Raw genomic sequence first — 25,155 nt, 5'->3', positions numbered from 1 at the left:
TTTATAGATCTAAAATCTCTTAAACCTTCAGCCTGAGAAATACCGGCATTAGTACTGTAGCAGAAATGCTACGGTACTGTTCTCCTCTTGGATTTTCTAATGCCTGTAGGACATAGCCTTTTGTTAAATTATAAAAGGCAATTGTTTAACTTAAAAAATGCAGTGTTTGATTTTGAACTGAGAAAGCACTGAGAGCTTGATTTAGGGTCAAAGGCTAATTATCTCTGGCATTGTCAACAATAAGACCCCTGTTTGCTGTGGTTGCTCCCCTCCCCCCAAAGTTGCTTCTGCCAGCTGGAGATGGGCAGGGCTGTGTAGTCATTAATGAAATATTGCCACCACACTAAGAGATCAATGGGATGTAATCTCACCATCTGGAAGCTCCATGGTGGTTCTGAGCTGATTTTTAAATGGCAAATGAGCAGACATAATGAGTGCATCTACTTTGTGCTAATGACTCTCCAAAAATTGATTGCTGCAGAATTAGCTCATTAATTCTATCATGAGTTTTTACTTCATTGATTTCCCCTCCCAACCCTCCTCCCAAAAATGCCATTGATTACAATTCTGGTCTTTTGGGTTTATTTGAGTTGTTGATATAGCGATTGGAAAACCCAAGAATGATGAACTGCTTACATGCAAAAGCCTATACAATAGTGTTCATTATTAGCTGTGTAGTTTTACCAACACACAGAAATCCCATAATGTTATGGGAGGGGAATAAGAATATACTGTGATACCCCTTAGTTTGCAGTGGGACTTCATAACCTATCTACTACTACTTTGGTATTTGAGGTAGTCCTTCATAAATCTTGAAGTGCCTTTCAAAAATAGGTGGGCATTTTACAAATGGGGGAACTAAGCCATAGTGATTAAGTGACTTAAGGTCACCCATTGAGTCAGTGGCAGAGATGGGAATAGACCCCAGCCTCTTGCTTGGTTCACTGGCTCACAGCTGCCATTTTCCCTTCTCCCCTCATTATGATCCAACAACTCTAGATCTCTGAAACTCTGTGTTGTCTTGCATTATGCTCTGAAGTTTAGCAAACACAAGTTCTGACAAATCAAGGGAAGGAACAAGTTCCATAGTTGGGGTCCCTGAATAGAAAATTCCCCCTGCTATTAGTCCGTCAGCATTCAAATCTAGAGATTGCTTCATCTGATCTCATAGGGTCTGTCCAGATGGCAAAAAAAAAAAAAAAACAAAAACCCTGCGACAGCGAGCTTCAGAGTCCAGGTCTGCAGACCTGGGCTCATGTTATGGGGCTAAAATTCGCTGTGTTAGACCTTCAGGCTCTGGCTCTCAACCCCACTACCTCCCTGCCCTTCATAAGCCTTACTGTGGATTTAAACATCAGTTTGAGGGCAGAGGTTTGGATGATTTGGGGAAAGTGCTAATGCGATACAGAGCTATGCGTTTCCACATCACTAGTCCAGATGCAAGCCCATGCCAGCAGAGACTGAAAGGCCTTAGCTCATAGTTGTTAAGGAACCTTTGCGAAGTGAGTTGCTGAGTTCTACTCTAGTTAAGGATGGTTTAATGGTTAGGGCACTAGCCTGAGATTCGGGTTCAAGTCTCTGCTCCACTACAGACTTTCTGTGTAATCTTAGGCAAGTCACTTAGGCCATGTTGGGGGGGGAGGGATAGCTCAGTGGTTTGAGCATTGGCCTGCTAAACCCAGGGTTGGGAGTTCAGTCCTTGAGGGGGGCCACTAGGGATCTGGGGCAAAATCAGTACTTGGTCCTGCTAGTGAAGGCAGGGGGCTGGACTTGATGACCTTTTCAAGGTCCCTTCCAGTTGTAGGAGATAGGATATCTCCATTAATTTAATTTAATGTCTAGACGAAAATTAAGTCGACCTATCTGCTGCAGTAATTACATCACCTGTGCATGTCTACACTTTGCTCCTTGTGGCAGAAGTGCGCGTCCTCAGCAGGAGCTATTATATTGATTGTACTGTCAGTGTGGGGCATTGTGGGACGGCTCCTGAAAGCCGGTAACAGTCAACGTTTTCAAAAGTGCCTACCCTAAGTTATGTAGGAGCCGAGGCACCTAAGTGAGTTGGGTGCTATTAGGGACTACTAACCAATTCTTTTCTTAAATTAAGAACTTTACTTATAACAACTTTGAAGCTTTCTGATTTTTTCAATGAATTTTAATTGAATTCATTTTTTTTAAGTCCCACATTGCCAAAAAGGCAGCTTCCTTTTGATTTTGTTAACACTATTTCAGATCCTCTCTATGGTTTTTCAGTTGTTTACTCCTCTTTGTAATTGGATGTTAGTGATTGAGAATCTTTTATGTCACACTTGCATTTTCCATAAAAAAAAACCCCAAAAACCTCACAGCATTGTGAAAAGTGTAAGTTCAAACCAGACGAGGGGCTGGACTGTCAGTGTGTTCACAGCTAATGCTGCAATTTTATTTAATCAATCATCCTGCCAGCAGGACACATTTTTAGATTAGTTTTCAGTACCCAAGACAACAATGTCAAGGTGTCTGTTCCCTCATGTTTCCTTTTACTGTGTTTGGCAAGATGGTCTCTTGGGGTCAAATAGCGACTGTCAGTTAGAGGTCTGTAACTGATGTGCATGCATTTGTAGCTGCTTCCATGTGTCATGTGGCAAAGTGCAAAGAGTTGGAAATCATGCAGAGCTATGTTAGGGCAGGAAACTTCATGACTGCATCTCTCAGGGATTCTGAGTTTGGCTTGAGAGCCGTCCCTGTTTAATCCTCTAGTTATTTACACCACTTGATCCTGACCAAAGGTGGCTATTTGAAGTAGACAGGCACAATGAAATGAGGCTGGTTAGTTTTATCTTGGTGAATGGGAACAAACAGAAACTAGATGCTTTTTTGCAATACTTTCACAATAAAAACCAAAATTCTCTGAAGCATCTGGTACTAGCCACTGCCAGAGACCGGATACAGGACTAAATAGGAATAGCCATAGCAGATCAATGATCTATGTTCCCAATACTGATGTGTTCTTAGGGTCAGATCTTCCAAATCTTGCTCATTTAAGTAGTTCTGGTGACTTCATTGACTCCAATAACATTATTTGCATAGGTAAAGGCTAGTCCCAAACAACAATTTTAAAATTACACATAGTTACATAACATAGTTTCTGGGAAATTGCCAAGAGTTCACTACTAAATTTGTGCTTTATTTTGATCTGAAGTCCTGCATTAAGTACCATGGTTTTGAATGCAAGAACTGGCTTTTCCACTTTGTTGAAATTGTTTTTTCTGAACTCAGCAAAGTTTCTTCTCAAAAATCTTGCTGAAGGTAAGACGGAGGGATATAAAATCTCCTATTGTTTTCTATAGGTAACAGCAAAACTCTTGAAAGACACTGCTGTGTTTGCTGATTTTTCTTTACCAGTCATGTCACCCAAAAGATCCCCTATGGCTTAAAAGAAATTTTAAAATATTAAGTGTCTTATCTGTAAGTGACTGAATTGGAATGTTTTTAATACACTCTGGTTGTGTAAATCCATTGACTCTAACCTGGAGCCAGATATCACCGATGGGGGAAGAGCTGGGGCTCTCACTTGGAGTTCTTGCTTCCTCCCATTTCTTCCCTTTAATACTTCAGTATTTGTATCTTAAATAAATAATATTATGGTTTACCTAGTGGCAATAGCAGGTTCCAAATCGCCTGGCCAGTTCTCTCTACCTGTCACTGTGGTATCTAAGCTTCATTGATTTCAGCTGGAATTGCACACATGAATGAGGGAGTAGATTTGGGTTCCTTCTGTGCCTTTCCAGACCATCAAAGGTGGCAGTGCAACAAAGGTGTACAATAGAACCTCAAAGATACGAACCCAGAGTTACGGACTGACTGGTCAACCGGACACCATGTGAAACTGGAAGTAACCAATCAAGCAGCAGCAAAGACACACCCCCCCCTCCAAAAAAAAAAAAAAAAAAAAAAAGCAAATACTGTACTGTGCCTGTATTGCATCTTAAAGGTAGGCACATCTGGGTTGCCTGTCCCCATCCCCACCCCCTACGCACGGGGCAGCCACTTACAGCAAGATGGTGGGGCTGCCAGCCCACAGCAGCCGGAGCCAGTAGAGCAGGAGCAGCTCTGGGGTCTGCGACGCTTTCACCCTCCCCCAAGGAGCAGGATGCGCTGCTTTTACCCCCTCTCCTGGGCGGGAGGGGCACACACACCCCGCTGGGAGAGGGAGAAGCTTGCAAACTCATGCCAGCGCTGAATAGGGAGCTCAGCTGCTGCTGAAACCTGGCCTGGAGTGTCAGCTGCTGGATCGGGGGCCTGAACTGTGCTTTGTTCAGATTTACGAACATTTCAGAGTTACAGACAATCTCCATTCCCAAGATGTCCGTAACTCTGAGGTTCTACTGTATACTCCACCCTTTTGGGGAGAGATGTCATATGTTGCTTAGCAGTTGTATCTGCAGTTAATGAAAGAACATCCTTGACTGGTACTGAAGGAAGCAGCCCCATCTGGTCCTCTTTGGGCTGGAATGATTGGAGCTGTGTTGCTGACTTTAGGTGAAATTTTGGGGTTTTGGCAGAGCCATGTAACTTTTTTTTCCTATTCCTTCCTTTAAGGCCTCTGTACACTAACCAAGGAAATTGTTTTAGCACCTTTATAACCAGATCATGTTTGAGTAACATTCTGTATAGAACTCAGAACTTAGAGGAAAGTTCTCACAATTTGCCTGGGCTGCTTTATGCTCAAGGCAGCATATTGTGCAATCCTAAAAGGAAGTCATTTTTCCTGCAGAGCCTCTGAGAGGAGGTTTTGCCATAATTAGAATTGCACTTGGCACGTTAATGGATTGAAACAATCTGGGAATTTCACTCTGTATACCTAAGCTGAGTTTTACTATATCATATTGCATGTTCCACTGAATGCATTTAAGTAGGTTTGGAATAATTAGGTTTTTATCAGTAAACGTCAGTTAATGTTGAATTCACTGTACACACACAAGCTTACGAAAAAATACTTCTATCTGTGATAATAAAAATCTACAAATAGGCAAAGTAAGAAAAATTCGGCTTGAGAACATATTAGAGGTTGATTTAAGGATATTTACTTTTTATGTTTTAATGTGATATTGACAGTTTGTGTTTTAACAGTTATAAAACTTTAATTCTTTGAATCCCAACATCTACTGTCATGAAATAATTGACTGACCCCTCCGTCCCGCCACCCCCTGCTGTAGGCTAATGCCCCCCCATGGTTTCCCATAACTGTGAAAAAGTAGATTGATAAAAATTGAGGACAAAATCCTTAAACATTGGAAAAAATGCTTAAAAATAAACATTGACATTATCTGTCAAAATCTTTAATAATCTTAAAATTATCTTATTTTCACTTAATCTGTTGTCTAGTGAGCAGTGGTTAAAGATTCTTTTGAGATGCTGTATTTGTATATTCCTGTGTGGCAGGATTGAGTCAGAAGAGTATATTTATGGTCTGTCTTTGTGCTGAAAAGGGCATTGAGCATGTACATAATTAAACCTGTTTTTCACCGAGTTTAAGTATAATTCAGATTCCTTCCTCTTTTTCTAATCTGCTAGCGAGGTATCGTTCAGGATTCATGTTCCCTCACCTTTTATTCCGTTCACTCTTGGTATTTATACTGCATTTAGCACCATTGTACCTGACCCCATATAAAAATGTACTTAACTCTGACAGACAGTTAACCTTAGGTCCTCTTCTCCCCTTCCCACAGACAAGCAGATGGGTTTTTACTATTAAATGCTAGGATAAAAAGTTGGATATTAAATTTGTCCTGAATTCACTGAGAGTCATGATCATTCTGACTTCTTGTGGGAGGACAACCGAAGACCCCATTAAATTCACTAGGGACCTTGCTAATTATACCGAATTTACCTGGAAGCACTTAGGTGAAATACTTAAGTGATGGATACTCTAGAAAACACTAAGATAGGGTAGAGTTCTGTAGTCACAGGCCAGCTGACAAGAAAGTTCTATCCCCTTTCTCTACAAGTCCTCCCTCTTCTAGCATAGGTGACATTCCTGATGAGTTTAAGGCAAACAGTGAGAGATCCCAGTCCCATTCCATTAAGGACCTTAAATGTAATTCCTTATTCAATGTAGTGTAGAGATGGAATCATAGTGGTGATATGCTTACACTGATCTGTGTTTAACAGGCAGGCTGCCACATGCCATGCCTGGTGGAGATTTTCAGCATCAGTGTTTTCATTCCCAGTTAGTGTTCCAACTGTGTTGCGCAGGGTATTTGGTTTTGTGGACTGTGCTGTTCAGAGCAACTATGGTCTTTGGGTTAATAGAGTTGCTTCAGTCTAAACTCTCAAAGCAAATCTGAAGCAGGATTTTTCAGCCACGCGGAGCAGGGCTTGGTTTAAAGCCAAGTCTTGTGAATAATTCAAGCACTTTCAAGGAAATTCTTATTATGTTCACTACTTTAAAAACTCCAATTAACTGTGTTCATTTAAAAAAAATCTCCTCAATCCAGTGTGTGTGTGTGAGACTCTTACCCCATTATTGATGGATGATTCTGGACTATGTCCTCTTCAGCAGAATACAGATGCATCATTTTGAGCGATGGGAATGTTGGGCTTTGTCTGGGTAGCTTCACCTGAAAAAGGCCCATCAGCTGGCTGGGTGGAAACTGTGTTGTAGATTTATATGATGCCTGTGCAGCAGTGAGTAGTAAAGAGAAGACTCACATCACCAAGATCTTTACACCAGACACATCTTGTAAAAATGTATTATAGACACACTAAATGTTGTTGCTTCTCTAACCTGTGACCCATTGTGATATATAACCAAGTTATCTGTGAGAAGTTGAAACTGTGTATGGTTTTGTTAGTTGCCGCCTTGATTTCTCTTGGCACTGTGCACTTACTATCCTTTTCTTGACCAGGAGGATGGCAGTATAACCCTGCTAGTTTATGTGTATTCTCATGACTTGGGATTTGTATCTGTGACGGGTTGGATCACAGAAACCCCCTTGGGAGCTGCCACCCAATGTGCAAAGACTACCCCTGCTTCTGTTTTCCCTGCCAGCTTAGGACTCCAGCACCCTGTTTTGCTGAGCCAGACACTCCAGTCTGCTCTAACAAAGACTCAGGGTCTGAATCACTTGTCCCAAAGCTGCAAGTTTACCTGAAAACCAGCTCACAGGAGTGTGCTTGTCTTTAGCACTCAGATGCCCAACTCCCAATGGGGTCTAAACCCAGATAAATCCGTTTTACCCTGCATAAAGCTTATGCAGGGCAAACTCATAAATTGTTCGCCCTCTATAACACTGATAGAGAGATATGCACAATTGTTTGCTCCCTCAGGTATTAATACACACTCTGAGTAAATTACTAAATAAAAAGTGATTTTATTAAATACAGACAGTAGGATTTAAGTGGTTCAAAGTAGTAACAGACAGAACAAAGTAAGTCACAAGCAAAATAAAATAAAATGCGCAAATCTATGCCTAATCAAACTAAATACAGATAATCTCACCCTCAGAGATGCTTCAGTAAGTTTTTCTCAGACTGGACACCTTCCAGGCCTGGGCACAATTCTTTCCCCTGGTACAGCTTTTGTTCCAGCTTAGGTGTTATCTAGGGGATTCTCCATGATGGCTCCTCCCTCCCTCTGTTCTCTTCCACCCCTTTATATATTTTTTGCATAAGGCGGGAACCCTTTGTCTCTCTGGGTTTCCACCCCCCCTCACTGGAAAAGCACCAGGTTAAAGATGGATTCCAGTTCAGGTGACATGATCACATGTCACTGCAAGACTTCATTACTTACTTGCCAGCACACATATACAGGAAGACTCACAGGTAAACACAGTCATCTGCAGACAATGGTCCTTGTTAATGGGAGTCATCAAGATTCCAAACCATCATTAATGGCCCACACTTTACATAATTACAATAGGCCCTCAGAGTTATGTTTTATATTTCTAGTTTTAGATACAAGAGTGGTACATTTATACAAATCGGATGATCACACTCAGTAGATTATAAGCTTTGTAATGATACCTTACAAGAGACCTTTTGCATGAAGCATATCCCAGTTACATTATACTCACTTATATTTTTATAAAACCATATAGACTGCACAACGTCACACCCTCCTCCTGAACTTACTGCCAGAGACTTGGACACTGACCATGGCGGAGGCAGTATACCTAAAATTCGTTTTTGGGCTCCCCTATGGGGCAGACACTCCTGTGTCCCCCAAAAGGGAAAGAGACCCTGATCCAGCTGTAGGCTCACAGCTACCAGCTATGAGAGACCTTTCGCTGGCCAGCAAAATCCCCCCCCTTTCACTCAGGTTGGGTTTGCTTCCAGCTAGAGTCCTTGGGGTTTGTTCCCACCGCAGCAGTCACCAGGACCCCAACTTCCAGCTCCAGGATACATGTCTCTGTGCACCTCTTCCACTCCATTACAGCCAGGTCATGCTTCTGGGTCTTACTTGCTTTGTTTCTTAAGTCCAGGCTGGTGGGCAGCCTTTTCTTTTTCCAGGTCAGCCTTTTTCCAGGCAAATTGTACATTAATTTTCATTTGTTTTTCCTTGAGACCATCACTTGATGAGCTGGGATACCACAGAGAACACCCTCCTGCCAGAACAGGCACCCCTCCCCTCCTGTCTTGCTAGGTTAGACACTCCAGTCAGTTTCAGCACAGACAGAGGTTGGGCCACACCCATCTGCAGTTCACTGAAACTGAGATGTACTCAGCTCAGGGGCTTCTTAGTTAACAGAGACATTTCCAGCGCCCATTGTTCAGTCTTTCTGGGCAATTTGCAACTTGTGTAGTTTTAGCTTCTTTTGATCTTCATTCTTACTTATTTTGCTTCCTTTTCTGTCCCTAATTTCCTTTCCCGAAATAAGCAAACAGAAAATAACAAACCAGTAACCACTTTGTTTGTTCTCCAGCCACCACACTTAAAACTCACTTAAAATCACTACCAGTATCTCAAAGCAATCAGCTGTGCACAGATCCTGCCGACTACGCCACTGTGACGGGTTGGATCACAGAAACCCCCTTGGGAGCTGCCACCCAATGTGCAAAGACTACCCCTGCTTCTGTTTTCCCTGCCAGCTTAGGACTCCAGCACCCTGTTTTGCTGAGCCAGACACTCCAGTCTGCTCTAACAAAGACTCAGGGTCTGAATCACTTGTCCCAAAGCTGCAAGTTTACCTGAAAACCAGCTCACAGGAGTGTGCTTGTCTTTAGCACTCAGATGCCCAACTCCCAATGGGGTCTAAACCCAGATAAATCCGTTTTACCCTGCATAAAGCTTATGCAGGGCAAACTCATAAATTGTTCGCCCTCTATAACACTGATAGAGAGATATGCACAATTGTTTGCTCCCTCAGGTATTAATACACACTCTGAGTAAATTACTAAATAAAAAGTGATTTTATTAAATACAGACAGTAGGATTTAAGTGGTTCAAAGTAGTAACAGACAGAACAAAGTAAGTCACAAGCAAAATAAAATAAAATGCGCAAATCTATGCCTAATCAAACTAAATACAGATAATCTCACCCTCAGAGATGCTTCAGTAAGTTTTTCTCAGACTGGACACCTTCCAGGCCTGGGCACAATTCTTTCCCCTGGTACAGCTTTTGTTCCAGCTTAGGTGTTATCTAGGGGATTCTCCATGATGGCTCCTCCCTCCCTCTGTTCTCTTCCACCCCTTTATATATTTTTTGCATAAGGCGGGAACCCTTTGTCTCTCTGGGTTTCCACCCCCCCTCACTGGAAAAGCACCAGGTTAAAGATGGATTCCAGTTCAGGTGACATGATCACATGTCACTGCAAGACTTCATTACTTACTTGCCAGCACACATATACAGGAAGACTCACAGGTAAACACAGTCATCTGCAGACAATGGTCCTTGTTAATGGGAGTCATCAAGATTCCAAACCATCATTAATGGCCCACACTTTACATAATTACAATAGGCCCTCAGAGTTATGTTTTATATTTCTAGTTTTAGATACAAGAGTGGTACATTTATACAAATCGGATGATCACACTCAGTAGATTATAAGCTTTGTAATGATACCTTACAAGAGACCTTTTGCATGAAGCATATCCCAGTTACATTATACTCACTTATATTTTTATAAAACCATATAGACTGCACAACGTCACAGTATCCATATAGATTCTCCTATATGGTCTTTTTCATTATGAAATTCTCATTAGATACTATGGAATCTTTCATGTATAGTGCTATTCCCCTGTGTCTATGACCTTTCCTTCCTGTATAATTTTTAGCCAGTTATTAGTGTCCCATTCTTCTATTTTTTCACCATGTTTCAGTAACGCATGTTATGTTAAGCTTGTCTTCTGTTGCCAGGGATTCCAATTGGGGGGAGGGATAGCTCAGTGGTTTGAGCATTGGCCTGCTAAACCCAGGGTTGTGAGCTCAATCCTTGAGGGGGCCTGTCATAACTATAAAGGGAAGGGTAACAGCTCTCCTGTGTACAGTACTATAAAATCCCTCCTGGCCAGAGACTCCAAAATCCGTTTACCTGTAAAGGGTTAAGAAGCTCGGGTAACCTGGCTGACACCTGACCCAAAGGACCAATAAGGGGACAAGTTACTTTCAAATCTTGGGGAGGGGGGGGAAGGCTTTTGTTTGTGCTCTTTGTTTAAGGGGTTGTTGGCTCTTGGGACTGAGAGGGACCAGACATCAATCCAGGTTCTCCCCATCTTTCTAAAGAAGTCTCTCATATTTCAAACTTGTAAGTAAAAAGCCAGGCAAGGCGTCTTAGTTTGACTTTGTTTTCTCAACTTGTAAATGTACCTTTTACTAGAGTGTTTATCTTTGTTTGCTGTACTTTGAACCTGAGACTAGAGGGGGGCCTCTGAGCTCTTTAAGTTTGATTACCCTGTAAAGTTATTTTCCATACTGATTTTACAGAGATGATTTTTACCTTTTTCTTTAATTAAAAGCCTTCTTTTTAAGAACCTGATTGATTTTTCCTTGTTTTTAGATCCAAGGGAGTTGGATCTGTATTCACCAGGAGTTGGTGAAAGGAAGGAGGGGGGAAGGGTCAATTTCTCCTTGTTTTAAGATCCAAGGGGTTTGGATCTGTATTCACCAGGGAATTGGTGAAAGGTTTCTCAAAGCTTCCCAGGGAAGGGAATTAGCTTGTGGGAAATGGTGGCAGCGGACCAGATCTAAGCTGGTAGTTAAGCTTAGAAGTCTTCATGCAGGCCCCCACACTTGTACCCTAAAGTTCAAAGTGGGGATACAGCCTTGAGAGGGCCACTTAGGGATCTGGGGCAAAATCAGTACTTGGTCCTGCTAGTGAAGGCAGGGGGCTGGACTCCATGACCTTCAGGGTCCCTTCCAGCTCTATGAGATAGGTATATCTCCAATTTAAAAAAAAAAAAAAATTTACCTGAGTTTACTTTCAAGCTTTCCCCATTGGTGTAAAGACACACATTCTTGTTTTTCACTGTGTACCTATTTTTATTTAACTCCTTGGTTAGACACCCTGTAATTTTTCCAAAGAGGCACGTTTTTCTGACCTATACTTCATCAGACACCGATACCTTTGTATTACTGACATCCCTAGTGGGTATATTTGTCTGACTGGTGTGTTCCTCAGCACCTCTCTGCTTTCCCCCAGCTCTTAGTTTAAGTAATCCCCCGTAAACTTGTTAACTTTCTGTGCCAGCATTCCATTCTGCTTTGGTTAAGATGCAGTCCATCTCTTGTGTATATGCTCTCCCTTCTCCATAAAGTTCCCTGGTGCTTAATACATTTAAATCTTTGTCTTTGCACCATTTTCTCATCCATGAATTGAAGCCCCGGCGTTCCCCTGTATAGTTGGACATGTGTGTGGAACTGGAAGCTCTCAGAGAAAGCTACTGTAAAGACCTTGGGAAAAGGCCTTTTTCCTAATAATGTACATCTGGCTTCCATACTTACCATAAAATATTAACCTGAGCTCCTTCCTGAGATAACTAGTTCTAAGGCTTCCTCTTCCATCCTATAGATTTTTGTTTTAGAAACACGCATGAGATCTGTCTAGTCTGGCTGCCAAGGTAAGTCAGCAAAATAGTTCTGCATCTCCACACAGGGTCCTAAAGCTTGACAATTGGTCACAGTGGGAATGAGCGGGATTCTCACACCTCCCACTTCTTGTTCCTGAGCCAGTTCAGAAAAGTGTCTCTTGTTGAAGGACGTGACTCTGTGAAATAAATTGTTGGCTTTGAATTTTGAACAAAAGACCTCAGAAGAGATTCAGATTGTGATTCCCCATATGGCAGTGTCACGTCTTCCTCTGGGGCACCTGGCTAGCCAAACAAGCTGCAAAATCATTCTTGTTAATTATTTGAACCTATTGCCCTCAAATGAGGAAGAGTACTCACATAACTAGCCCTATTTAATAGCTCTTAAATTAGTGCAGACAGTACAAGCCTCTGACACAGCCTACAATATCTTTAAAACCTCCCACAAACTATCTAAGGGTATGTCTACACTACGAGAGTAGTTCGATTTTACTTAAATCGAATATGTGGAATCGATATTGCAAAGTCGAACGTGTGTGTCCACACTAAGGACAGTAATTCAACTTTGTGAGTCCACACTAACGGGGAAAGCGTCGACATAGGAAGCGGTGCACTGTGGGCAGCTATCCCACAGTTCCCGCAGTCCCCGCTGCCCATTGGAATTCTGGGTCGAGCCGCCAATGCCTTCTGGGTAAAAAAATGTGTCGAGGGTGCTTTTGGGTAACTGTCTTCATCCGTCCGTCACTACCGCCCTCCCTCCCTGAAAGCGCCGTCGGGAAATTAGTTCGCGCACTTTTCTGGTCAATGACAGCGCGGATGCCACAGCACTGCGAGCATGGAGCCCGCTGCGACCATCGCTGCAGTTGTGGCCGTTGTCAACACCTCGCAGCTTATCATCCACCTTTCCCAGAGGCAGATGCAGAGAAATCAGGCGAGGAGGCTACGGCACCGCGGTGAGGACCTGAAGTCTGAGAGTAGCACAGACCTGTCAGAAAGCACGGGACCCAGCGCCGAGGACATCATGGTGGCAATGGGTCATGTTGATGTTGTGGAACGGCGATTCTGGGCCCGGGAAACAAGCACAGACTGGTGGGACCGCATAGTGCTGCAGGTCTGGGATGAATCACAGTGGCTGCGAAACTTTCGCATGCGGAAGGGAACTTTCCTTGAACTTTGTGAGTTGCTGTCCCCTGCCCTGAAGCGCAAGGACACCCGGATGCGAGCAGCCCTGACTGTCCAGAAGCGAGTGGCCATAGCCCTCTGGAAGCTTGCAACGCCGGACAGCTACCGGTCAGTCGCGAACCACTTTGGCGTGGGCAAATCTACCGTGGGGGTTGTTGTGATGCAAGTAGCCAACGCAATCGTTGAGGTACTGCTCTCAAAGGTAGTGACCCTGGGAAACGCGCAGGTCATCATAGATGGCTTCGCCGAGATGGGATTCCCAAACTGCGGTGGGGCTATAGATGGAACTCACATCCCTATCCTGGGACCGGACCACCAGGCCAGCCAGTACATCAACCGAAAGGGCTACTTTTCAATGGTGCTGCAAGCACTGGTGGACCATAGGGGACATTTTACAAACATCAACGTCGGATGGCTGGGCAAGGTTCATGACGCTCGTGTTTTCAGGAACTCTGGTCTGTTTAGACGGCTGCAGGAAGGTATTTACTTCCCGGACCACAAAATAACTCTTGGGGATGTGGAGATGCCTATAGTCCTCCTCGGGGACCCAGCCTACCCGCTAATGCCCTGGCTCATGAAGCCCTATACTGGCGCCCTGGACACTGAAAAAGAACTCTTCAACTACCGGCTGAGCAAGTGCAGAATGGTGGTGGAGTGTGCTTTTGGCCGTCTCAAGGGGAGATGGAGAAGCTTAGTGACTCGCTGTGATCTCAGCGAAACCAATATCCCCATTGTTATTGCAGCTTGCTGTGTGCTCCACAATCTCTGTGAGAGCAAGGGGGAGACCTTTATGGCGGGGTGGGAGGTTGAGGCAAATAGCCTGGCTGCTGATTACGCCCAGCCAGACAGCCGGGCGATTAGAAGAGCCCAGCGGGACGCGCTGTGCATCCGGGAGGCTTTGAAAGCTAGGTTCCTGAGTGAGCAGGGTAACCTGTGACTTTTCAGTTTGTGTACAGAGAAGCTGAACCTGCCCCCGTTTCTTTACCCACTAAATGTTCAGTATCCTCTCCAGTTACATACCCCGTTCCCCCCCTTACAACCCATGTTTAAAAGTAAAATCACTTGAATTTTGTTAATGAACACCGTTTTCTTTATTACTGTTTTCGTGGGAAAGTGTTGAAACTGGGACGCAGACTGTGGTGGGGAGCGGGTGTAGTGTAGTGATGCAAATGATGCTTCTAAACTCCAGGAATTACAGGCTCCGCAGTGGTGGACTGGTGGTTTCAACGGAGCCTGCCACCCCTCCTGTTTGGGACTCTGTGTGTGGGGGGCTATGTGACTTTGTGGCAGGGGGAGGATGGTTACAGATCCCCTGCTGCGTGGCTCTGTGATCCAGGATAAGGACCGCTGCATAAGATCAGTAACTGCCCTCCCCCGCCACAAAGTCACAGAGCACCCCCCACCCACCACAGAACACTAAAACCACCTCCCAGACTGACCAGGGTAACTAGTGACTGCAATGTGTGTGTGCCCTGCTGCTGAACCTGCCCCCGCCTCTGTACCCTGGTAAAGGTGACTGTCCTGTCCAATTACCAACCCCCTTCCCCCCCCTTCAGACAGACTCTCCTCTAAAAGAACATGATGGAAACAGTAATTAACAGAAACGTATTTTTTATTAGCAACTACACATGAAACTGGGGGGTGAAACTTGGACGGGGGCTTGGGTGAGGCGGGAAGGAAAGGACTTGTCAAATTTTGGGGAATGAGAGCCTTCTAGTACTAGAGCAGTCTGCAGGGGTGGAGTGAGAGTTTTCACGGACTCTGCCGCCCCTCCTTCTTTGGACTTTGGGTGAGGGGGGTATGGGACTTGGTGGCGGGGGAGGGCGGTTAGAGATAGACTGCAGCGGGGCTCTGTCCTCCTGCCACCGGTCCTGCAGAACATCCACAAGGCGCCGGAGCGTGTCCGTTTGCTCCCTCATTAGTCCAAGCAGCGTTTGAGTCGCCTGCTGGTCTTCCTGCCGCCACCTCCTCCCGTTCCATGTGTGATCGGTGCATTTGGGACAAGTTCTCCCTCCACTGGGTCTGCTGGGCTTCCTGGGCTCGGGAGCAGCCCATAAGTTCCGAGAACATGTCCTCCCGTGTCCTCTTCTTCCTACGCCTAATCTGCGCTAGCCTCTGGGAGTGTGATGCCAGGCTGGGTTGGGAGACAGTCGCAGCTGTGGGAATGGGAAAAAGGGAGTGAATTCCTCAGAAAGATAAATTTCGTTGTGAACAAAGAACATAGTCGTTCTCTGTGAACAAGACCATGCACAGCACCTATCACATGCGCACTCCGGACAAGGTCGAATTTTCGGCCTTCGCATTCAGTGCCTGGGGTCTTGCAGTGCAGATCAGAGAAGCGGGGCAGGACACCGGAATTTGTGTAGCAGGCCGACATGGTAAGCCGTAGACTTGTGGCTGCTTAAAACTTTAATAATAGCACTGGCCTCCTTTCACATTGAAAGCAATGCCAGTCCCTGCTGCCAGCAATCCGGCAAGCATGAACTCTGCCCCTGTCCCACCCCCTCGCGGCTGTCCCAGGGAAAGATCCCTGTATGCTGCCCCTCTCCCGCCTCCACCGCGTGGCTGTAAACCGCCGGTTACAGTTCTGTAAAGGAACAGGCAAGCAGTCCCAATACTAACATTCCCCTACCTAATTCAAAGCAGGTCACCATGAGCGACATCACTCTGATGAGGATTTCAGAGACGGAAAAAGAAAGGATGCTTCGGGAAAGCCTGCAAAGACCAGGGCCGTATGCCGCCATGCTCTGCAGGGCAATGATCCCGGAGTACTTGCTTGTCTCCTGGCGCGGAAATGTTTGCTACTACGGAGGACCCAATAAGGCCGCTCTCCCCAGGAACCTGATGCAAAGGCTTTCCAATTACCTCCAGGAGAGCTTCGTGGAGATGTCCATGGAGGATTTCTGCTCTATCCCCGGACATATAGACAGGATTTTACTGTAGCTGCACTGGCAGGGACTAAACAGTAGAGCGGCTTGGGCAGAACAATCATGCTAAACTGGACATTTGTTAGATTTTTTTTTGTAGTTGCACTGCCAGGGACTGAACCGTTAAGCGCCTAGGGCAAAGTAATCATGCAAAACCCATTGTTAATATTGTTAATATTCCTGTTCTGTAAAAAATAAATGTTTAGATGTTTTAAACACTTACTGACTGATCCTTCCCCTGATTCCGTGTCCGGGTTAACGGCTGGGGACGGTTGGTAGGGGATCTCTGTAAGGGTGATGAAGAGATCCTGGCTGTCGGGGAAATCAGCCTTGTAAGCGCTGTCGACTGCCTCATCCTCCTCATCTTCTTCCTCATCTTCCCCGTCCGCTAACATGTCCGAGGAAGCGGCCGTCGACAATATCCCATCCTCAGAGTCCACGGTCAGTGGTGGGGTAGTGGTGGCGGCCGCACCTAGGATGGAATGCAGTGCCTCGTAGAAACAGGATGTCTGGGGCTGGGATCCGGAGCGCCCGTTTGCCTCTTTGGTCTTCTGGTAGCCTTGTCTCAGCTCCTTGATTTTCATGCGGCACTGCGTTGCATCCCGGCTGTATCCTCTCTCTGCCATGGCTTTAGAGATCTTCTCATAGATCTTTGCATTCCGTCTTTTGGAGCGCAGCTCGGAAAGCACGGACTCATCGCCCCACACAGCGATCAGATCCAACACTTCCCGATCAGTCCATGCTGGGGCCCTTTCTATTCTGAGATTGCACGGCCATCTCTGCTGGAGAGCTCTGCATCGTTGCCAGTGCTGCTGAGCTCGCCACGATGTCCAAACAGGAAATGAGATTCAAACTGCCCAGACAGGAAAAGGAATTCAAATTTTCCCGGGCCTTTTCCTGTGTGGCTGGTCAGAGCATCCGAGCTCGGACTGCTGTCCAGAGCGTCAACAGAGTGGTGCACTGTGGGATAGCTCCCGGAGCTATTAGCGTCGATTTCCATCCACACCTAGCCTAATTCGACATGGCCATGTCGAATTTAGCGCTACTCCCCTCGTTGGGGAGGAGTACAGAAGTCGAATTTAAGAGACCTCTATGTCGAACTAAATAGCTTCGTGGTGTGGACGGGTGCAGAGTTAATTCGATGTAACGGCGCTAAATTCGACACAAACTCCTAGTGTAGACCAGGCCTAAGTCTTTATCTTGAAGAGGACATTTAAATAGCTCAGATCAAGGTGTTTTTAATGCTAATGATAAGAATTAGTAATTGTTCTTCAGTTTCAAGAGTTTTTTTTTTTTATACTGAGGCTTCATTAATCTTTTTAAATGAAGTACTCTACTGGTCAAATGGCAGGGCAGCTCTTTTGTGTTACTGTCAGAGATCTGTGTCGCATTTCTCTAGGCATCTGTACTGTTCTGAGAATGAATGCAGGGTACAATTTTTCAGGCAACATATTTGCAAAGGTAACAGCTCACAAAAAGTTGTAAGTAACCAACCCTCGGAGGGGGGTCAGTGAGCAGTGGCAGAAGATCTGTAGGGCCTTTGCTGTGCGTTTTTGTTTTGCTTTATACATAGACTTAAACTCTGTGCAACCCTGTACTTAGGTGTTTGTTTTTGAAATGTTGACAAAGCAAATAGCACTTCTTACGGTTTTAAAAGTCCCTTTCCTTTTCCCGGGACTGTCTTTCATAGATTCATAGACTTTAAGGCCAGAAGGGACCATTCTGGTCATTTAGTCTTACCTTATGCATAACGTATGCCATAGACTTTCAACCAGACATCATATTTGGACATGATGTGAATGGGTTACCATAGACATTCTGAAGTGTAGCTATGGTGCCTTTTCTCAGTAGAGATCAGTGACCCCTGAAAGTGGGCAAATAAAACTGGCACATAAAGATGGAGTTTGATTCTACGGAGAGGAAGGAGTGAGAGCAGCAGAATAAGGACAATGGATTTAAAAAAAAGCAGACTTTAGCAAACTCAGAACTGATCTGTAAGGTCCCATGGGAAATAAATCTAAGGGAAAAAGGTGTTCGGGAGAGCTGGCAATTTCTCAGAGAGACCCATATTAAAGGTGTTGCAGTAAATTATCCAGATACAAAGGAAAGATAACAAGGTAAGTCAGCAAAATAGTTCTGCATCTCCACACAGGGTCCTAAAGCTTGACAATTGGTCACAGTGGGAATGAGCGGGATTCTCACACCTCCCACTTCTTGTTCCTGAGCCAGTTCAGAAAAGTGTCTCTTGTTGAAGGACGTGACTCTGTGAAATAAATTGTTGGCTTTGAATCTCTAGTAAGAGGCCAATATTGCTCCATCAGAAGTTCTTCAATGACCTGAAAATCAAAAAGGAATCCTACAAATAGCGGAAACATGGAGAAATTGCTGAGGATGAAATAGCACATGCACATAGGGAAAAAATCAGAATGGCTAAGGCCTTGGCTACACTGGCGCTGTACAGCGCTGCAACTTGCTGCGCTCAGGGGTGTGAAAAAACACCCCCCTGAGCGCAGCGAGTACAGCGCTGTAAAGCGCCAGTGTAATCAGTGCCTGCAGCGCTGCACGCTCGCTCGCAGCGCTGCAAGCTACTCCCCTCGGAGAGGTGGAGTATATACAGCGCTGCGAGAGCTCTCTCGCAGTGCTGGCGGCACGACTACACTCGCGCTTCACAGCGCTGCCATGGCAGCGCTGTGAAGTCCCGAGTGTAGCCAAGGCCTTAGGCACAAAATGAATTACACGTAGCAAGAGACATAAAAGAAACTTCACTAAAAAGGTGAATTATGACCAGATGCTTAATACAATTAATATTAACAACAAGGGGGAAGAAAGGCAAGCCAAAATAGGGAAAGTACAGGTTAAAGAATATTTAGATAAGTTAGATATATTCAAGTCAACATGGCCTGATGAAATGCACCCTAGGATACTTAAGGAACTAGCTGAAGCAACTTCTGAACTGTTAGCAATTTATCTTTGAGAACTCATGGAGGACAGGTGAGGTCCCAGAGGACTGGAGAAGGTCAACCATAGTACCTTTGTTTAAAAGGGGGAACAAAGGGGATGTGAGGAATTGTGGACCAGTCAGCCTAACTTTGATACCTAACTAGCATACTGGAACAAATTATTAAACAATCAATTTGTAAGCACCTAAAGGATAATAAGTAATACCCAACATGGAGTTGTCAAGAACAAATCATGTACAACCAATTTAATGTCCTACTTTCACAGGGTTACTAGCCTAGTGGATGGGGGAAGCTGTAGATGTGATATATCTTGATTTCATTAGGGCTTTTGACACTGTCCCAAACTAGGGAAATGTGGTCTAGATGAAATTACTATAAGGCGGGTGCAAAAGTGGTTGAAAGACTTACTCAGAAAATAGTTATCCATGGTTCACTGTCAGACTGGAAGGACTTATCTAGTGGGGTCCCCCAAGGGTCCGTCCTCAGTCCAATACTATTCAGTATTTTCATTAATGACTTGGATAATGGAGTGGAGTATATACCTATCAAATTTGCAGTTGACAGCAAACTGGAAGGGGTTGCTAGCACTTTGGAGGACAGGATTAGAATTCAAAATGACCTTAACAAATAAGAGAATTGGTGTGAAATCAGATGAAATTTACTAAAGACAAGTGCAAAGGACTACACTTAGGAAGGAAATATCAAATGCACAGCTACAAAATGGGGAATACATGGCTAAGCGATAGTGCATCTGAAAACAATCTGGTGGTTACAGTGGATCACAAACTGAATGAGTCAACATGATGCAGTTGTGAAAAAGGCATATATAATTCTAGGGAGTGTTAACAGGAGTATAACGTGAGACATGGGAGGTCATTGTGCTGCTCTACTCGGCAGTAGCGAGGACTCAGCTGGAGTACTGTGTCCAGTTCTGGGTGCCTTTAAGAAGGATGTGAACAAATTGGAGAGAGTCCAGAGGAAAGCTACAAAAATAAGAGGTTTAGGAAATCTGGCCTGTTGAGGAAAAATTAAAAAAAAAACAAAAAACCTGGGCATGTTTAGTCTTGAGAAAAGAAGACTGATGGGGGACCCGATAGTAGCCTTCATATATGTTATGGGCTGTTATAAAAAGGATGGTGAGCAATTGTTTTCCATGTCCACTGAAGATAGAAAAAGAAGTAATGGGCTTAATCTGCAGCAAGGAGATTTAGGTTAGATATTAGGAAAAATTTTGTAACTATACGAATTAAGTACTGGAATAGTTTACTAGGGGGGGGTTGTAAAATCCCTGTCATTACAGGTTTTTTAAGAACAGGTTAAACAAACACCTGTCCGAGATGGTCTAGGTATACTCAGTGCAAGAGGTTGGAGTAGATGAGCTCTCAAGATCCTTTACAGCCCTACATTTCTATGATTATAAGGGTCCCAGCAACAAGTGAAGATTGCAATTGTATGCAAGGTCTTAGATGAAATTTTGAAAGAGATAGTAGTTAAGGACATAAAAGTAAACAGTAATTGGACAAAATACAGCATGGTTACAAAAGATAGATCATGCCAGACCAACCTGATCTTTCTTTGAGAAGGTAACCGATTTTCTAGACAAAGGAAATACAGTTGATCTACCTGGATTTCAGTAAAGCATTTGATATAGTTCCAAATGGGAAATCATTAGTAAATTGGAGAAGATGGGAATTAATACAAGAATTGAAAGGTGGATAAGGAACTGGATAAAGGGGAGACCACAGTGGGCCATATTGTAAGGTGAACTGTCAGTCTGGAGGGTGGTTGCTAGTGGAGTTCCTCAGGAATCAGTGTTGGGACCAATTTTATTTAACATTTTCATTAATGGCCTTAGCACCAACCAATAAAATTTGCAGATGACACAAAGTTGGAGGTGTTGCCAGTATGGAGGAGGACGAGAATATCATACAAGAAGATTTGGGCAACCTTGAAAACTGGAGTAATAGAAATGGGATGAAATGTTGTAGTGCAAGTCATGCATTTAGGGACTAAACTAGAATTTGTGCTTTAAGCTAGGGACTTATTAATTGGAAGCAACGGAGCATTAGAAAGACCTGAGTGTATTGGTGACTATTAGCCACCAATATGATGCTGCTGTGAAAAATCCTGGGATGCATCAGGCAAGGTATCTAGTAGAGATAGTAAAGAGTTATTATTACCATTATACAAGGCACTGGTGAGACCTCATCTGGAATACTGTGTGCAGTTCTGGTCTCCCATGTTTAAGAAAGCCACTCCCAGTCACTACAAAAAGTAATTTTCCCTCTGTTGATATTCACCCCTTCTTGTCAACTGTTTGGAATAGGCCACATCCACCCTGTTTGAATTAGCCTTGTTAGCACTGACCCCACACTTGGTAAGGCAACTCCCATCTTTTCATGTGCTGTAATAATATATATACCTGCCTACTGTATTTTTCACTCCATGCATCTGATGAAGTGGGTTTTAGCCCACGAAAGCTTATGCCCAAATAAATGTGTTAGTCTCTAAGGCACCACAAAGACTCCTCGTTGTTTTTGCTGATACAGACTAACATGGCTATCCCTCTGAATACTTCACCAGCGGTATTAGCATCTTTGCAGTGCTTTGCGAACATCCAACTCTGTAGAGATGCTAAGTACTTAAGTAGTTCGGTAACAATACTAAAAATAAAGTCCAAGGAAAGTGCTTTTACATGAACATCCCAAAGAATTAACATGGCTGAAGCAAACTTACTCTGAATGTTGTGCATGTGGTTATAGAAGGGTTGATAATTGGACTGATTAAGTCTCTAGGTAATAATGTGGTTAATTCCTGGATAGGGAAAGAGCAAGTTCCTAAGTGCCACATTTTCCAGGAACTGACTGGAGGGACAAGGTTAGAAACAAAGAAGTTTAAGGGTTTCTTTCTTTAAGCAGTGCCAGGTATTTTCTGTCCCTGTCAGCCAGACTGACTACCAACGATTCTATAATGCACTCAGAAGGGTTTGTCTGTCTGTTTGTCCTTCCTTGTCCCTCATTTGATGACTAATGCCTGCATCTGTGTATAATTAGAGATAGGGTGGGGGCGGCTGTTATTACTCTCTCCTGTAATGTTGTCCCTCCGCTGGATGCTATTGAAAAGCCAGTGTTCTTCCAGGGCATTGGGCTTATCCTGGAGTTGGTCACCACAGGATCTAATTAAGGAAGAAAAGAAGAAGAAGGAGGGAGAAGAGCCTGTTTAAGAACAATAGCATTCTAAAGCCTCCCCTTTAATGAGGAAATTGAATTTGTGACTGCGGAGCCCACTTGTACTTTTAAAGTGGATCCAAGCATATTTATGTGAGCGAAGACAGAGCTTGCTGGGTTTCAGGGCTCTTCAGCAGTCTGTAATGATGTCTGCAGCTGCACCTCTGCCTCTCAAGAGCTTGTCTTTGCTTTGTGTTAAACTTATCCTAAGTTGAGCTCTTGATACTTAGGAACATTAAATGGTTATTCCAATTGTAGCCCTCCATCCCTGCTCACAATCATCCTCTTCAGAGCAGGAAGGGTAGGTGTGTTGCTCTGTTCAGCTGTTTTACCACGTTCCTATACCTCTGTCCCCAAAAGCAGAGCACAATCTTTCCAGAATGCTAATGACTAACTACACCCAGCCCATCCACCCAGCGACAGCCTGGAAGGCCAGTGGCTAGGATTTACCCCAAGGAATTTAGGTACCTGACTCCCATTCATTTTGACTTTCTGAGAGTTGGGCACTTTTCTCTCTCAGGTCCATTGGAAAATGCTAGTCACTGTGCCTTAGCATCAAGTTGTAAGAGAGTAGGTGAGCTTGCTTTAGTAAACTATCTACCTGTCTGGTTTATAAATTAACCCTAAAGAGATTCGGTCATCCCCAGGCAGAGGTTGCCTAGGGACTAGCTAAGTTCCAAAGATTTTGTGAGGCATTATGCAGGGGGAGGTGACGAGATGCTGGCCATTATGCTGGGGACCGTAGGCTGGTGAAGGTCTCCACATAGTATGCCTGCTTCCTTCCTGTTGTCCCAGCCTAGCATAATACAGGTTGGGGGAGGGAGGGCTTGTTCACTTAACAGAGGGTCAGACATAGCCCTCCCCCAGCAGTGATGTGCACACCAGGTTGCTCTGCAGTTTATCCAAAACCTCATTGTTCAAATGTCTCCAGAACCCTTCAGAAAAACAGGACTATACTGTGTAGCTTTGCTGGACTCTCCTCTATTACATATCTCATCAATTGTCTGCATATCTCTGATTTCCAGGGCATGATCTCTTGCCATATATCACTGCACTGATGAGTTTTGCCCCCTCTATTTTGTTGCAGGAGTTGGCACCAGGAATTATTACAGGAAGATTGGCTATGAGCTAGAAGGGCCATATATGGTGAAAAGGCTGGACTGATGCCCTTAACAAGAGGCACGGGAACCCCATCTTCATACCAGACGTGCTGCTGGGAGCAGGGCAGAGATGATGCTGACTAACCCTGGCAAGAAAGCTCAGGGGAGGAATACAAGCTTAAAACCGAGGTCTGCTTGTTGCTAAGTATTTGTTATGCTGGAGACCCCAGCCATAAATTGAAATCTCTACTGGGAGGGACCCAATATTATTCTCCTGAGAGACCATCCATTGTCATTTGCAGTGGGGATCTCATGAGAGAGCCACTCATCTTATTAGCTGACATGATACTGCTGGAGTTGGTGCAATAGTGCATTGAAACAAGCAGAGTTGTGCTGTTTTTCTGATTGAAGGTTCTCGTTTTAGGGGGCCCAGTTGAACATCTTGCTCATGTTCTGTCCGCATTTCCATTATGATGTCACTAGCATCATGTTTAAAACTTGGGCATGGAAAGCTTGCAGTCAGTTGAAATTGGGCTTGTAAGTTACTTGGGAAGCACAAATATTGTATTATTATTTTATGCGTCTATTTTTAAATTGGGCTGGCTGTCTTCTCTCCATACTGAGTAACAAGATTTAATTATTTTTGGGTAGGTGTGTGTGGTGGGGGCAGAGTGGTTTGCAAACAGTTTGGATATTGTCAAGATTTTGAGATTCACATTTTGACTAACTCTGCACTAGGGCAGCAATGAGAGATTCTAAGAAAAGTCTTTTCAGAAGAGTCAGAATAAGTGTCCAATGTGAGACCAAGCTACAAACCTCAGTGTGTAAAGGCTATGTGTTCAGCTCATTTACTCACTATTGCCCACTCCCCTATATTGGGGAATCCTGGGGTACAGTAGGTTTAGAAGTGCTCTTTGTGCTGCAATATTTGAGCACTCAGAAATATATTTTTTTAAAGCATTATGCTATATTTTAGCTGCTTGACTCATTAAAGTCAATGGGAGCCATGCAGCAAAAATTGAATGGAATGCATTAGAATGTGTCTCTGCATGATAGGAGAGAAGCAGCTTGAAATCTTTTATAGTCTTTCGACCTGAAATGGGGTTGAAATCAAGGGAAGCCATGTGTACCGAGCTCAGCATTTTACACATGCTACTTTTATAAATGAATCTGCCACAAGTCTTCTGGAAACTTCAGGTGTAATAGCTGCTCATAGACAGATGTGATTAACTTGAAGAGAGTTCCTGCAGTTGTGTTTCAATGCTGTTCATTAACTATGACTGCCACCAGGATCTATTGCCGCTTCAGAACATTGGCTTCTGGGGTCATGGGCTAAGAGCTGCTCTGACGTCTGCTGACGCACACCTAACCAAGGAAGGGGAGAAATATGGGCAGGCTGTAGACATGCATTCTTTCTGGAGAGAATCTTTTAATAGAATTGTGTAAAGAATAGCTGACAATAAACTTTATATTATTAAAGTGTGAACTTCTTAAAGGTGTCCTGCGTTTTAAGGCTTCAGCGACTAAAATGCATCCAGACCAGTTTAACTCAGAGGTAGGAAAATTCCATGCCATTTTTGCTTTCTAATGGTGTATACAGACAGCCTGCTTTTCAAATAAGAAAAGGGTGGTTTGCGGGGGGGGGGGGGGATTTGTGCTCGTTTTTTTTTTTTTTTACAAGTCTTTTCTATCTTGCAAGTCTCTGTGGTAACTGAAGAACTGGTAGAATTCTGACGTAAATACAGATGA

At 44.1% G+C, this 25,155-nt stretch overlaps 1 protein-coding gene across 1 annotated transcript in view; it reads left to right on the top strand.

The window, feature by feature from the left end:
* The window catches only part of ELP3 (elongator acetyltransferase complex subunit 3), a 149,066-nt gene extending 124,206 nt beyond the window's left edge, over window positions 1-24,860 (top strand). The window contains exon 15 of the mRNA XM_065401159.1: window positions 23,394-24,860. Coding sequence (XP_065257231.1) covers window positions 23,394-23,470 — 77 coding nt within the window. The 3' untranslated portion in view covers window positions 23,471-24,860. The remainder of the gene's footprint in view (window positions 1-23,393) is intronic.
* Window positions 24,861-25,155: the final 295 nt, after the last annotated feature.

This window comes from Emys orbicularis, chromosome 3 (assembly GCF_028017835.1).
Source record: "Emys orbicularis isolate rEmyOrb1 chromosome 3, rEmyOrb1.hap1, whole genome shotgun sequence".
Taxonomy (NCBI): Eukaryota; Metazoa; Chordata; order Testudines; family Emydidae; genus Emys; species Emys orbicularis.
Note: the sequence above shows the minus strand (reverse complement) of the source record. Positions and strands in the feature narration are given on the sequence as shown.